At 51.2% G+C, this 14,217-nt stretch overlaps 5 protein-coding genes across 5 annotated transcripts; 4 read left to right on the top strand and 1 right to left on the bottom strand.

Moving 5' to 3' along the window:
• Positions 1 to 371: 371 nt before the first annotated feature.
• J7T55_011092 (uncharacterized protein) lies at positions 372 to 2,894 on the top strand (the record flags this gene model as incomplete). Its single annotated transcript, XM_053135210.1, has 1 exon — positions 372 to 2,894. One exon carries the CDS (start codon positions 372 to 374, stop codon positions 2,892 to 2,894), a length of 2,523 nt encoding a protein of 840 aa, XP_052987160.1.
• A 1,427-nt stretch (positions 2,895 to 4,321) lies between these two features.
• J7T55_011093 (uncharacterized protein) lies at positions 4,322 to 5,267 on the top strand (the record flags this gene model as incomplete). Its single annotated transcript, XM_053135211.1, has 3 exons — positions 4,322 to 4,648; positions 4,733 to 5,044; positions 5,157 to 5,267. 3 exons carry the CDS (start codon positions 4,322 to 4,324, stop codon positions 5,265 to 5,267), a joined length of 750 nt encoding a protein of 249 aa, XP_052987161.1.
• Positions 5,268 to 6,691: 1,424 nt separating this feature from the next.
• Positions 6,692 to 8,242, bottom strand: J7T55_011094 (uncharacterized protein; the record flags this gene model as incomplete). Its single annotated transcript, XM_053135212.1, has 2 exons — positions 6,692 to 7,444; positions 7,502 to 8,242. The coding sequence occupies 2 exons, from the start codon at positions 8,240 to 8,242 to the stop codon at positions 6,692 to 6,694; spliced, it is 1,494 nt and encodes a 497-aa protein (XP_052987162.1).
• A 390-nt stretch (positions 8,243 to 8,632) lies between these two features.
• Positions 8,633 to 9,714, top strand: J7T55_011095 (uncharacterized protein; the record flags this gene model as incomplete). The annotated part of the gene is made up of 5 exons (XM_053135213.1): positions 8,633 to 8,735; positions 8,917 to 9,078; positions 9,128 to 9,343; positions 9,398 to 9,508; positions 9,584 to 9,714. 5 exons carry the CDS (start codon positions 8,633 to 8,635, stop codon positions 9,712 to 9,714), a joined length of 723 nt encoding a protein of 240 aa, XP_052987163.1.
• A 504-nt stretch (positions 9,715 to 10,218) lies between these two features.
• Positions 10,219 to 14,163, top strand: J7T55_011096 (uncharacterized protein; the record flags this gene model as incomplete). Its single annotated transcript, XM_053135214.1, has 3 exons — positions 10,219 to 10,432; positions 10,495 to 10,578; positions 10,658 to 14,163. 3 exons carry the CDS (start codon positions 10,219 to 10,221, stop codon positions 14,161 to 14,163), a joined length of 3,804 nt encoding a protein of 1,267 aa, XP_052987164.1.
• Positions 14,164 to 14,217: the final 54 nt, after the last annotated feature.

Raw genomic sequence — 14,217 nt, forward strand, 5'->3', positions numbered from 1 at the left:
GCATTGTATGTTTATAGACTGTATACAATTGCAACAGGCATCTCGATGGCAACGAAGATTGCTGCTAGTGCTGGTCTCCCTGAAACGTCTGCTTTCCCCAGGCATTGGCTGATGACAGCGTACTACCGAGATATATCATGTGGTCAAATCAGGGCAATATCACCATGGACGTGATCTCTGAACAAAAGTGTATGTTGAGCTGATGACGACCGCGTCTTCTTTAGCATTTTGCTCGAAAATAAAAACATCCCCTTCTTCTTGCTGTGCTACACTTCCTCTCCCTCCGTTTCCCTCACTTCTGGAATTTGTCTCTCTCACCCTTGCCACATTTATTTCTCATCCATCCCTTCTCTTGCCCTAAATCAGCCAACATGGGCTCCGTGGTCTACCCTGAAGCCAAGCGTGTCGTCATCATCGGAGCAGGCATCGTCGGTGTTAATGTCGCCGACGAGCTTGTCGAGCGAGGATGGACCGACATCACAGTAGTCGAGCAGGGCCCTCTGAGCATGCCCGGAGGGTCAACATCGCATGCTCCCGGACTTGTTTTTCAGACGAACCCTGACAAAACCATGACGAACTTTGCCAAGTATACAGTCGAGAAGCTGCTGTCGCTTCAAAAAGATGGCCAGAGCTGCTTCAACCAGGTCGGCGGCCTGGAGATCGCAACAACACCAGAGAGGCTTGAAGAGCTAAAGAGGAAACACGGACTAGCCCAGTCGTATGGCGTCGAGGCCCGTGTGATTTCAAGAGAAGAGTGTCTAGACCTTTACCCGCTTCTCGACAGGGAAAAGGTACTCGGTGGCTTGCACATTCCCAGTGACGGCTTGGCGCTGGCCGCTCGCGCCGTCCAGCTTCTGGTTGAGCGCACAAAGGCGGCTGGCGTTCGGTACCTTGACTTGACCCCTGTGACCGGCATCGAGAGGGCTCAGGGCCGCGTCACCGGTGTGACCACATCCAATGGAATAGTCCCAGCCGACATTGTCATCTCCTGCGGCGGCTTTTGGGGCGTTGAGCTGGGCGCCATGGTCGGCCTCAAAGTCCCTCTTGTCCCCCTGGCCCACCAATACGTCAAAACAGCATCTGTGCCAGCCTTGAAAGAGCGCAATAACCCGGAAAATGGAGCATCGCTGCCCATTCTGAGGTACCAAGACCAAGATCTGTACTATCGTGAACACGGGGACAAGTACGGAATCGGTTACTACGGCCATAAGCCAATGCCCTTTGTGGCAGCAGATCTGGGTGTCACAGCTAAAGAAATCAACGACAAGAATATGCCTTCCCGTCTTGACTTCACCCCACAGGACTTTGAGCCAGCATGGAAGCTCACGCAGGAGCTTCTCCCATCCACTAAAGATGTCGAGATACAGGACGGCTTCAACGGCTTGTTCTCTTTCACGCCAGATGGTGGATCCCTAGTAGGGCCGCATCCCACCTTGGAAGGTTTCTTCGTCGCAGAGGCTGTGTGGGTGACGCACTCTGCTGGTGTGGCTCGGGCTGTTGCCGAAGTGCTCACAACCGGCAAGTCCTCGTTCGACCTGGCCTCTGCGGACCTCAACCGCTTCGAAGAGGTGCAGTTGACCGATGCGTACATCTCTGAGACATCGCAGCAGAACTTCGTTGAGATATATGACATCTTGCATCCGCTCCAGCCAAAAGAGTCTCCACGCAGTCTGCGGACCTCCCCATTCTTTCCCCGCCAGAAGGACTTGGGTGCTTTCTTCCTAGAGGCCGGTGCTTGGGAGCGGCCGTACTGGTACGAGGCCAATGCAAAGCTCCTAGAGACGATTCCGTCTGAGTGGAAAGCCCCTGAGCGCGATAATTGGTCTGGGCGTTATTGGTCGCCCGTCGCGGCGGCGGAGGCATGGAAGACGCGGACGGCCGTGGCCATGTATGACATGACCCCTCTGAGACGCCTCGAGATATCTGGCCCCGGCGCAGCAGACCTTCTACAACGAGTCAGCACGGGTGATGTGAGCAAGAAACCGCTCCCAAAGACGGGGCCGGTCACTTACACGCTCTGGCTCGATGGAGAGGGCGGCGTGCGGTCAGACGTTACCGTGGCGCGTATCGAGGACGAGCTTTTCCAGGTGGGCTGCAACACGCCAGTCGACACTGTGTACATGAAGGAGGAGGCTCGCAAGCAGGCGGCAAAGGACCCAAGCAAGTGGGCTCATGTTAAGGACATCACCGGCGGGACCTGCTGCATCGGGCTGTGGGGCCCTCTAGCGCGTGATGTGGTGACTCAAGTGAGCAACGACAACTGGAGCACCAAGGCACTGCGATACTTTCGATGTAAGCGTGTTTCCATTGCGGGCATCCCCGTCACGGCCATGAGGCTGTCATATGTCGGCGAGCTGGGCTGGGAGCTTTACACCTCTGCTGAGCATGGTCTGAAGCTCTGGGACGCTTTGTTCAAGGCTGGCCAGCAGTTTGGTATCATTGCCGCAGGTCGGCAGGCATTCAACTCACTACGGTTGGAGAAGGGATACCGAGCATGGGGCACAGATATGACCACCGAGCATGACCCCTTTGAGGCGGGAGTAGGCTTTGCTGTGAAGTTGGACAAGGATGGTGGATTCGTTGGGTCAGATGCCTTGCAAGGAAGGTCTGCAGAGACAAGCAAGAAAAGGTTGAGGTGTTTGACCGTTGATGATGGAAAATCAGTCGTTTTAGGCAAGGAGCCTGTGTTTCATGGCAGCAGCAACAATGCTGTAGGCTATGTGACAAGTGCTGCATATGGGTACAGTATTGGAAAGCCCATAGCCTATGCATGGCTGCCAGGTTCACTTGGCGAGAGTGATTCCGTTGAGATTGAGTACTTTGGGCAGCGGGTTAAGGCCACCATTACTCCTGAGCCGTTGTTTGACCCCAAGATGGAGCGTCTACGAGGGTAACGGACATATGAATAAAGTCATTTCGCCTCTTGAGCTGCACTAAAAAGACTTCCGCCACTCAATACAAACAGCATTGAGAAGTCGCTTCCAAGATGCCACTGAATAGGCCTCAAATGTCTCCTCCGTAGTGTGGTGCAGCCCGGCAGCCGGCAGACAACACAGATGTTCGGCTGCAGCCTGAACGGTATTTGACTTGCTTCTTTTCAGAACAACCTGTCTGGGATAATATTCTGATAAAGACCATTCTATAGACTAACCTCCCGTGAATAACTTCTTGTAGGATAATCTCTTAAAGGATAGAATTATCTTCTGTAGAATAATATTCTTATGGGATAGTCTTCTTTGGGGATCTTCTTGTGGGATAACCTTCCTGTGGGATAACCTTTTTGTGGGATAAATTTCTTGTGGGATCTTTTTGTGGGAGAGCTTTCTTGTGGGGTAACCTTCTTGTAGGATAGTCTTCTTTTGGGATCTTCCTGTGGGATAACCTTCTTGTGGGATAACTTGTTGTGTAATTATCTTGTGTGAGACTTGTTTTTGACTATGGATTCTTCCTGGACATTCTGTGCCTCCTTAAAAGCCTCTGTCGTAGACTTTCTTTTGTAAATCTGTGTTGAAAATTTCTGCACAAAACTCAACAGAAAGCAGCGGCCATGCAAATAGTATACGTGTTCCTTGTACAGGACTTGTATCCGAGGGACCAAGCACCTCATCTCATGTTCATCTGCTGAGAGGTGTGTTTACTATGAACTCAGATTAAAAAACTACTGCCGTGTAAATCGCGTGTGCAGCGCTTCTCGTTCCGCTTTTGAGCAACTTCCTCAAGCTACAATTCAAAGTTGCCTTCGTCTCTTCTTTTCGCTTCCTACCTCTCTCTCTCTCTCTGTGTGTGTGTGTGTTTCTCTCTCTCTCTCTCTCTCTCTCTCGCCCCCTACCATTTCCTTTTTTTCAAAACAGACTTTTTGCAGCCCACACATACTCCTTTCCCTTTCTTTCCTTTTCCTTACTCGTGTCTGTCAACTTGGGTTGCTTTCCTCCTTTTCCCTCGCTACTATCACCGTACCCACGACGCCCTCGTAAGTTTCCTTCCAGATTTCACTTGTCCTTGTGCCACCCTTTTGACCAATCTTGCCAGCGACAGCAACATCAGAGCTCAGAAGGTATCGTCAAGTTTCCCCAAACCATTGAAGTCCAAGCGGACTGGTAGACCACTGGCAAACGCTGTCAAGGGCCAACCCAACCAAAGCTCGACCTACCCAAATGATCCTTGTCCCCCTTTCCCGTTCACCAAGAAAGCCTTCAGACTGCAAAGACTGTCAAACTGACATTTCGCTACCAACATCATAGACTGTCCGAGACCGACCCCAACCGCGACCGACCACGACCGACCCCTACTCACCCCGACAACCTCGTACGAATCCTTGAAGATGCCTGCGCCAGTAAGGGCAAGCCGTCTAAAGGCAATCCGCCGCGCCAACAGGCGCGTCATGTCGAGCCTCTCTATGGAAAGGCAAGGCTTTGGCGTCCACTGGGACGCCGTAAAAGAGTCCAGATACAGGCTACAAGTCGCCGACGCAGAGTGCCAGAAGATGTGCAAGTTTGTCCTTGCGGCCATCCAAGAGCAAGGCCTGCACATCAACGAAGTCCCTGTCAAGTACTTGGGCAGGGCCACCAAGTGGCAAGACGACGAGATTGCCAACAAAACTCGAAAAATATGCGACAAAACCCGCCAGCGGATGTCAACCCGCCAGCACGTCAGTGTTTGGACCGCTGACGACGCCAGCGAGCCCAACGATCCGGCCAATCAGCCAGAAGCCGACCCAGACGGGCAGTAACAGCCCCCGGTCGACCCCGACAACCCCCCAAGCATCCTGGTGGGCGACCAGATCAAGAAATACAACGCGAAATCATACACAAACTGGCTCGGCCCAGAGAAGATGCGGCTTCGCAAGGAGCCGTCTACCAACCAGTGGCAATGCCTCATAGATTTTCCTGACGGCCCGCATTTGTTTCCCATCGACCTTTTGGAAGCCTCTGGCCCGGACAGATACAACTGGCATGAGACAATTGTGTGCTTCGACAAGGCGGCCTCGGTCGCACAGGTACCAACGTCCATCCCCGAGCCACACTTTTCGGAATGCGTACACAAGGTTCGAAGCTGCAACCCTCGCTTAAAGCCCAGCCAGCAGGCGTGCTACGACAATTTGGAGCGCTGCATCAAGCAGAAGAAGCCGACACATATGGCTGACTTAGTGGCACCAGCTCGACATCGGCACCGACCTTGACATAGAGGAACGGGGTGCTAACGGCCGCAACAATGACCACTCCTCTGTACCAGGTCACTACCTGGGCATCACCGACGAAAAGATGTAGGAGGACATCTGAGCGGGGACCGCCTACTACTGGAATCGAGTCAATTATTGCGGCGCACGAGCCCTAGGATCCGACCACCATGTCTTGACCTTTCACGATCGTTATTTTAACAGCAGTCAACCACCGAAAAGCACTGCCGGGAACGGTCTCCTGTGGCTGTTAGCTGACTCTGGCCGGATAATGGCTCACGCAATTTTCATTGCATCTTGCACTGTCACAATTAGCTTTCCTTACCCCCCCCCCCCCATCATGCCGTTTAATGCTGCGAACATCAGCATTAGATTGTGATTCTTCAGCACAAAAAGTCATGGTGGACTGGCCGTTTGAGCGTATCGGTGGATGCATGCAAATGGGATCACGCATTTGAACCTTTGGCCAGTGGGTGCACTCAAATATGGGAGGGTTATGCAGTTCAGTCTTGGGCCGGTCACAGCATTGGGATGCCTTATTTTTTTTCGACAAGGCTTCACGCTTGGTAAGTTATTCAATATCACCACCAGAATGGCAGTTAGTGTTTGGGTTTCGTAACATTCCGTCCCCGCGCCATATGTGCTCAATTGAGTGACTGTGTCTTCCGTGTCATACCGCACTTTGAGGTTCATGAGGCCCACCAAGATAAGCTCCCTTCGGTTGGGACCGATTCTAGTCGTCAGCCATACTTCAAGTGTATTTAAATCGGCTCGCGCAAGCTGGAATTGTTTAACCAAGACGCGAATGGAGCAGAATCAATAACGATCATCATGGCCAATTCAAGCTCTAGTTGTGGCGCCGATAGCCCACATAATTCCGCAGTTCAGGCGCGCGCGGCCACAGGCAATGTGAGCAAACAAACATACCTGCCTCGCCATAACGCCCTCCTCTGGTCCCGAAAATTCCCTATCAACGAGACTTCTTATTTCACTTTGGTCTTCTCTAAGAGCGGACTCGGTCTTAATAGACGATCTGGGCTTTGTTCCTGTCTAGTATGACATGTTGGTGAATCTTGTGTTATAATGTGGCAGTAGAAGGATTGAATCCAGCAAATATCGGGCAGACTGCAGACATGAAGGGGAGCTAAAGGGCTATACTTTTTTGAAGATTGGCGAAACCCACGCTTGAGTGTCCTGTCTGGGCGTAGTTTGTCTGCAGTATGCAATCAATTAACCAGCGAGAGCCCCAGGTTCGACGGATCGTCCGCTGATCCTCGCAAAAATGATACGGTGAGCTTCGGGCTGAGAAGATGGATTTGAAGATCAGTTTGCACACAATTTTGTTTCTCGCGTTCCGCAGGCGCGCCTTGTTCTTTTCTCTCTTTTTTTTTCTTCATAAATATAAAGTTCCCAACTTCGTTAACTTAGGAGTGGCTAAGTCTTCACTTCTCACGTGTGAGTCAAAGAAAGTTTGTATTTCCAATCTAGGCCCGCAATGGACACACATAGAGATTCTCAGTCTTCCTCATCGTCTACCTTTACCTTGTTCTCTGCACATTTTTGTAAAGCTGGAATAGCAATCCCTGTCCACAAGGTCAAGGCAATCACCATGGCCAACCCGCTACCCCAGCCATGCGTCTCTTTGAAATGTGGTGCCTGGGAGCTAGCAAACTGGATCTGCTGGAACGGAATTGCAACTGCACCACCCACGGCTGTCATAAAACCCAGGATAAATGCCCTTTTCTGCTGATCACCTCCACAAGTCTCGTTCGTCCAGCCAGCGAGTAACGGCGTGTAGCATCCATAGCAACCGCATAAGATAAAAGCTGCCATTTTCAGACGGTGGGGAACATCCCAAACAGTGAGAATAACATAGCAAACTGCTAGCAACGTCCCAACGGCAAGACACACGGGCCCTCGTCGTCCAATTTTGTCTGCGATAAAGCCCGAGCTGAGCATGAAGGTGAAATTGACAGCCCCAATGGCGGTTGGGATGTTGTTGATCTGTGGAATGGTGTACATGCCTGTGCTCTTGAGATAAAGTGTGAAATACTGCATTACGTAGTTTCCCACCGTCAAGGACCAGAGAGAATATCCCATCACAAAGGCGTAGACCTGCCACGACGTGAAGATGCGCCGGACAACTGTCCAGTCGAGTTTCCCAGCAGGTGTACGGCCTTCCTCTTCGATGCGTTCTCTGGCACGTTGTTTTTCCCAGTCATTGAGGTACCAGGCCTTGGTGGTGTGTGGAGTATCCGGATAGCAGATCTGGATTCATCAGCTACGATTCTAAGTTGACTGTGAGTGGATGAGGGCAGCACTTACAGCACCGTAAATAGCTACAGGCACTGCCAAGATGAAGTCGAAGATAAATAGCCATCGCCATGCAGAAAGGCCACCCCTACCCTCCATTCCGGTGTACAACGCGGCCTGAAGGTACCCAGAAAACATCTGACCCAGGACACCTGAGATGACGAACAGGGCCGAACGCCGAGCTAATTCACTTTTGCGGTACCAACAACCGAGAGTGTAGGTTATGCCGGGCCAAGCAGCGGATTCGAAAAGACCGATACAGAAGCGAAGGGCATAGAACTGAGCGGCCGTATTGCACTTGTAAAGGAACAAAACAAACAGCGACCAAGTCATCAGGCAAGACGGCAGCCAGATGCGCGGTGGGACAACAGTGATGATGAGATTGGCGAAGGACGCGCCGATAAGGGTGCCGATGGTGAAGTAGGTGTTCATCCAAGAGAGTTCATTGCCAGGACCAAAACCCAGCTCCTCTGACATTCCGGATGAGTAGGCGTTAGTGACATTATTCCCATCTAGCCACTTGATGAAAAAGCATAGACACGAGTAGCTCAACAGAAACCAATCAAGCTTGAAGATGAGTCGCTTCTCCTCTGCTGATGTCCCCGGCTCGTGCCAGTGAAACCAACGCCGAGTCTGTGTCTCCTTCTGGGTGGGTGTTGCATTGCCGTCTTTGGATTCACCGTCAGAATCCCGGGTGCCGGATGTCGGCTCCACTGCCGCCGTGGCCGTGGTGACTTCTTTCTTTGCAGACATCCCTAAAAGAAATATTGGCTGCTGTGAACCAACGGGCTAAAACCCAGGCCAGCAGCGTGGGAGGCAGGCTTGAATTTTAACCGGCAATGAAAATGATTTTCCATGGAATGATATCGACAGTCGACTTGAATTTGCCAGGCAAGATCCCGAAGTCGGGATAAAAAGCCATGACATGCGAGCACGCCATGCACCCTGTCACGCTGTTGATTCCGATTATGCTCGGGTGCCGGACGGGCACCAGTGGGTTGCCCACGCCACCCGAGTCAGACCATCCCGGCCCGAGCCTTTGACCTTTTCCAGTTCGATAACTCACATGGCTATTGAGAGCGGCTACCACTACTCAGGGCCGATAGGTTCTCTCACATTGGAGAGGACACTGACGAGCATAACATGAATGACTTTGTAGAAATCAACGGTGCCAGCCTGGCCTATCGCCTATGTGGTCCCGACGGTGGTCCACTTATAATCACACTCCATGGTGGCCGGGGAATGGGTAAGGAAAACGCTCTCGAACAATTCGGCCGGTTGCTTGATAATTAATAAGGCCGCAGGTGACCACCGATCGGACTTCAAAGCATTTAGCCCCTTGTGTGCCAAATGGCGAGTGCTCTCATTCGACTACCGAGGACATGGACGGAGTTCCCGAACCAAGCCTTACACTTTCGATCAACTAGTAGACGACATTGAAGGCATTCGACAACACTTTGCTGGAGACAAAGACCAAGTTATCGTTTGTGGAGGTAGTTTCGGTGGGTTTCTCGCGCAGCAGTATGCCATCAAGTACGCTTCCAAAGTATCTCATCTGATACTGCGAGGGACTGCTGCTTCACATCATCGTATGTCACTTTCTCGACTATTGAGCTGCTACGACTGAATGTCCTTTAGATGAAGATGCTGCCATTGAAGTCCTTAAGCAGAGGCTGAACAGGGCGCCAAGCTTTTCGGTTGAGATGCTAAGGGATAAGGTGTTCGGAGTCTTTGAAAGCGATTTGGAGTTCAGACTGGTTCATCTTGCCATGCTGCCTCTCTACAGCGAGAAATTCGATGCCAATGCGGGACTGCGGAGCTGTCTAGACAACACTTACAACTCGGAAGCGCACAGTAAGCCCAATCGCGGATGAGCGACCGAAACCCGACACTGATCACATCACGCAGATGACCTCTATTCTGAGAGCGAAAAGTATTTTGACTATAGAAATGACCTTCATCGCATCACCGCAAAGACTTTGGTAATTGTTGGCGACAAAGATTGGATTTGTCCCTTGGGTAAGTCTTGAGCAGTTACGATTGCAGTCTCCTCGACCATGTATGCTGGAAGGCCTTTATTGATTGAACCTGCAGGAAACTCCGAGCTCATCGCATCTAAAATACCAGATGCACACCTCTTTGTGGTCGAGAATGCCAATCATAGCGTGCACATAGAAAGGAATGAGGAGGTCTTGAGCCGCATACGTGCCCATTTAATGCCGTAAAGGAGACGCAAGCCCTCAAAGTTGTGAATCATGGTGATCTCAACAAGGTGCAGAGAAAAGTGTCCGACATACTAGATAGAATAGTACTTTGGTGGTGTCACCGGGACGACTTGCAATGGATTCAATTTCGAATGTGATGATAGAGACACCAAAGATTTGACAATGACGGACCATCTCCGTTCACATGACCCAGAAAAAAAAATCCATTTGCTGAGATTATCTGGCCCCATAAACTCGAAGGAATAAGAATTGGGGAAAGCTGAAGCGTAGCGGCCGGTTGCGGACCTCGACGGCAATGTGAAAAGTTGCAGCTCGCTAATTTGCGCCCCAGATGCATCGAGTATCCACTCTTCGGTACCTGCTTTTTGCATCGACAAGAACGTGAAGTCAAGACGCCTGCAACGTTCATTTCACAATAGCCCACTGCGACTCTATCCAAGTGCATAGTACCAGCCGTGTCCAGCATTAACGTCGGCATCGCTCTAGAGACCCCAGACAGCAATCATGGCAGCTGGCATACGAGTATCGATTGACCGTGGTGGAACCTTTTGTGACGTGATAGCACAGCTCGATGACCAAGACCCCGTCACTTTCAAGCTACTATCCGTGGATCCGGCGAATTATTCCGATGCTCCTACAGAGGCTATCAGACGTGTGCTGGAAATGGTCGATGGCAGGCCCATACCCATTGGCGAAAAACTGGACGGCTCGCGTATCTGTGTGTATATTGATCCCTTGTTTTGAAGGAGCTCCAGCATGCTTACTTCCCATTCATTTCAGCATCATGTCGCATTGGTACTACCGTCGCAACAAATGCCCTCTTGGAGCAGAAAGGCGAGCGATTTGCCTTCATCACGACAAAAGGTAAGCTTGGTTACAGAAAGCAAATGTCCGAAATGAGACATGAAAGGGACGAGTTAGCTACTAACTGTAATATTGTTAGGTTTCAAGGACGTCTGTGTCATCGGCGACCAAAGCCGACCAAAGCTATTTGATCTCAACGTGCGCAAGGCAAAAGCACTGCACGATACGGTCATTGAAGTCGACGAACGTGTGACTATTGAGGATTATGATCTGAACCCAACACCATTGGACAAGAGAGTGGACCCCACAGACAAGAGTCTCGTCCAAACGCCAAGCGGTGAAGTCATCCGGATTCTGAAGAGGGTCGATGTTGAAGAAGTTTGCCGACAACTAAATGACCTGAAAAATCAGGGTTATACTTCCCTTGCCATTGCCCTCATGCACTCCTATCTCTTTAAAGATCATGAACAACAGGTTGCTAAGATAGCCCAGGATATTGGCTTCAAGTTCGTCACGTTATCGTCGGAAACGAGTCCGAGCATCAAGCTGCTGAACAGGAGTAACTCCACATGCTCTGAGGCGTATCTTTACCCAGTGATAAGGCGATACGTTGAGAACTTTCAGAACGGTTTCAAAGTGCTGCCAAGGACTGTGGAGTTCATGTGCTCGGACGGCGGTTTGAAGCAGGCAAAAAGCTTCCGAGGCAACGAGGCTCTCCTCAGTGGTCCAGCTGGAGGTGTGGTTGGAATTGCAAGATCATGTTTTGACGAGGAGGAAAGGACACCACTCATCGGTTTCGATATGGGCGGAACTTCCACCGATGTCTCGAGATACGATGGAAAATATGACTACTTGACGGAAACGACGATAGCGGGAAGGCCGATCAATGTGCCCATGTTGAACATTGCGACAGTTGCAGCGGGAGGAGGCTCCATTCTCTTCGCACGCAATGGGCTACTGGTCGTCGGTCCGGAAAGTGCAGGGGCTCATCCCGGCCCAGCGTGCTACAGAAAAGGAGGGCCTTTAACTGTTACCGACGCCAACCTTTTTCTTGGTCGCCTCGTGCTGTCTTCATTTCCTTCAATATTCGGAGAAAATGCGGATAAGGCTTTAGACCCCAAGATTGTCGCTGAGAAGTTCAAAAACATCACAGAAGACTTCAACAAACAGACATCACAGCAATTGGCCCCAGAGGAAGTCGCCTTGGGGTTCCTCAATATTGCCAACGAAACAATGAGTCGTCCCATCAGGAATACTACAGAGGCCCGAGGCTTTTCACCGGAAGCACACAACTTGGTTAGTTTCGGAGGAGCTGGCGGACAGCATGCGTGCTCCATTGCGGACAAACTTGGGATCAAGCGTGTATTGATACATAAATGGTCATCACTTCTCTCAGCATATGGTATCTCACACGCTGAACTCCAATACGAAACCCAGGAACCTTATTCGAGCAAACTTGGCCCGGACTCTTTGGAGCCTGTTCGAAACCGCCTGGCTGGGCTTCGCACGCGAGTGGGTGGTGAATTGCTCAGCCAGGGAGCCAGCCAAGCGTCGCTGTCTTTCGACGAGTCCTTGGTCCTGCGGTATTTCGGTACCGACACCAGTATCACGATATCAAGGCCAGCTGATGAAGACTACGCTGCTGCATTCACACAGTACCATTTACGAGAATTCGCTTTTACATTGAATCGGGATATCATTATTGAGTCGGTGAAAGTGAGAGGAACGGGAAGCGTCGGGCCCACGCAGCGTGAAATGTTTCCGACACAGGAGCTTTTGGCGGTGAAAGCAGCTCCGCGCTCCACGAACCCATCCTGCCATCAGCAAGTCTATCTTGACGGTTGTTGGATGAACGTTGGTGTGTATCAGCTCGATACTGTCGACAAAAGCTCTGTGATCGAGGGACCGGCATTGATCATTGACAAGACGCAAACAATCCTCGTTGAACCCAAATTTCATGCCTACTTCATCACCAACCATGTCGTCTTGGAACGAATCGATGAGAAGGCCTTCTCACATGGAAGCGTCGCGCTAAGCGACAAAGTCAATCCAATCCAGTTGTCCGTGTTTGCCCACCGATTCATGGGGATTGCCGAGCAAATGGGCAACACACTACAGCGAACATCAATTTCCACAAGTATCAAGGAACGACTTGACTTTTCTTGTGCAATATTCTCACCCGACGGCAAGCTTGTTGCCAATGCTCCACACATCCCAATCCATCTTGGCAGCATGCAGTTCGCAATACAACATCAACACCGTCTATGGAAAGACAGACTCCGCCCTGGAGATGTTCTTCTGACCAATCATCCTCAGTGCGGTGGGACACACCTCCCAGACCTGACTGTCGTGAGCCCTGTATTTTTTGGGGATAGCATTGTGTTTTATGTCGCCTCCCGCGGCCATCACACGGACATTGGGGGACGAGGCATCACCTCGATGATGCCTGAGTCAAAACAATTGTGGGAAGAGGGAATAAGCATAGAGTCGATGAAGATAGTCAGTGGCGGACATTTCCTCGAGGATGATATCCGAGAAGCCTTTGCTGCAGCAGGTAAATTTCCCGGCTGTAGCGCAACGCGACGGATAGGGGACAATTTATCAGACCTCAGGGCTCAAGTCGCCTCAAATCAGCGTGGCATCGTGCTCCTCGGCAAGCTCTGTGACGAATTCTCTCTTCCAGTGGTGCATCGCTACATGGAGGGTATACAAGCAAATGCAGAATTTGCGGTTCGAGAATTCTTCAAGAAAATTGCCATGGATCATCCTGAGCCGCTGACGGCGACGGATTGGTTCGACGATGGCACGGCCATCAGCTTGAGTGTGATAATCGACCCCGAGACAGGATCCGCGACATATGACTTTGAAGGAACGGGACCGCAGAGCTGGGGCAATTACAACTGCCCCATTTCCATCACCCATTCAGCGATTCTATACACTATCCGGTGTCTGGTTGACATAGACATACCTCTTAACGAGGGATGTCTCACCCCAGTTGACATCCGCGTTCCTAAGGGCTCTATACTCAATCCTTCACCTACAGTCGCGGTCTGCGGCTCAACGCTGGCCAGTCAGCGCATCGTTGATACAATTTTGATGGCATTCGGTCGATGTGCCGCCAGCCAAGGATGCGCGAATAGTTTCGGTTGGGGCATGGGTGGACGAGACCCTGAGACGGGGCAAATTGTTCCTGGATGGAGCTATGGCGAGGCTTTAGGTGGAGGGGTGGGTGCCGGTCCCGGTTGGCATGGAGAACACGCCGTGAATGTGCACTCAACCAACACTCGAAATACTGATGCCGAAGTTATCGAAAAGCGAACCGCGGTACTTGTACGCCGGTATGGAATTCGCGAAGGCAGCGGTGGTCTGGGGGAGTGGAACGGGGGAGACGGTACAGTCCGGGAGATCGAGGCTCGTATTCCCCTTAAATTCAGCATCCTCAGCGATCGACGAGTGTACCAGCCATATGGTATGAATGGCGGGCTTCCGGGAAAGCAAGGCGAGAATTATGCCTTCAAGCTGAATGATAAAGGCGCATTGGAGAAGATTAACTTAGGAGGCAAAGCAGTAATCAACTTGCAAGCCGGCGAGATTATGCAAATTAATACACCGGGAGGCGGTGGCTGGGGTGGGCCGAAGACATAGGATGTGGCACTCCAGGGGTAATGCTAGAGGAGCTACGTCTAATATATGCATAGC

The sequence above is a fragment of the Diaporthe amygdali genome (assembly GCF_026229845.1).
Source record: "Diaporthe amygdali strain CAA958 chromosome Unknown NODE_52_length_282706_cov_64_790073, whole genome shotgun sequence".
Lineage (NCBI taxonomy): Eukaryota > Fungi > Ascomycota > Sordariomycetes > Diaporthales > Diaporthaceae > Diaporthe > Diaporthe amygdali.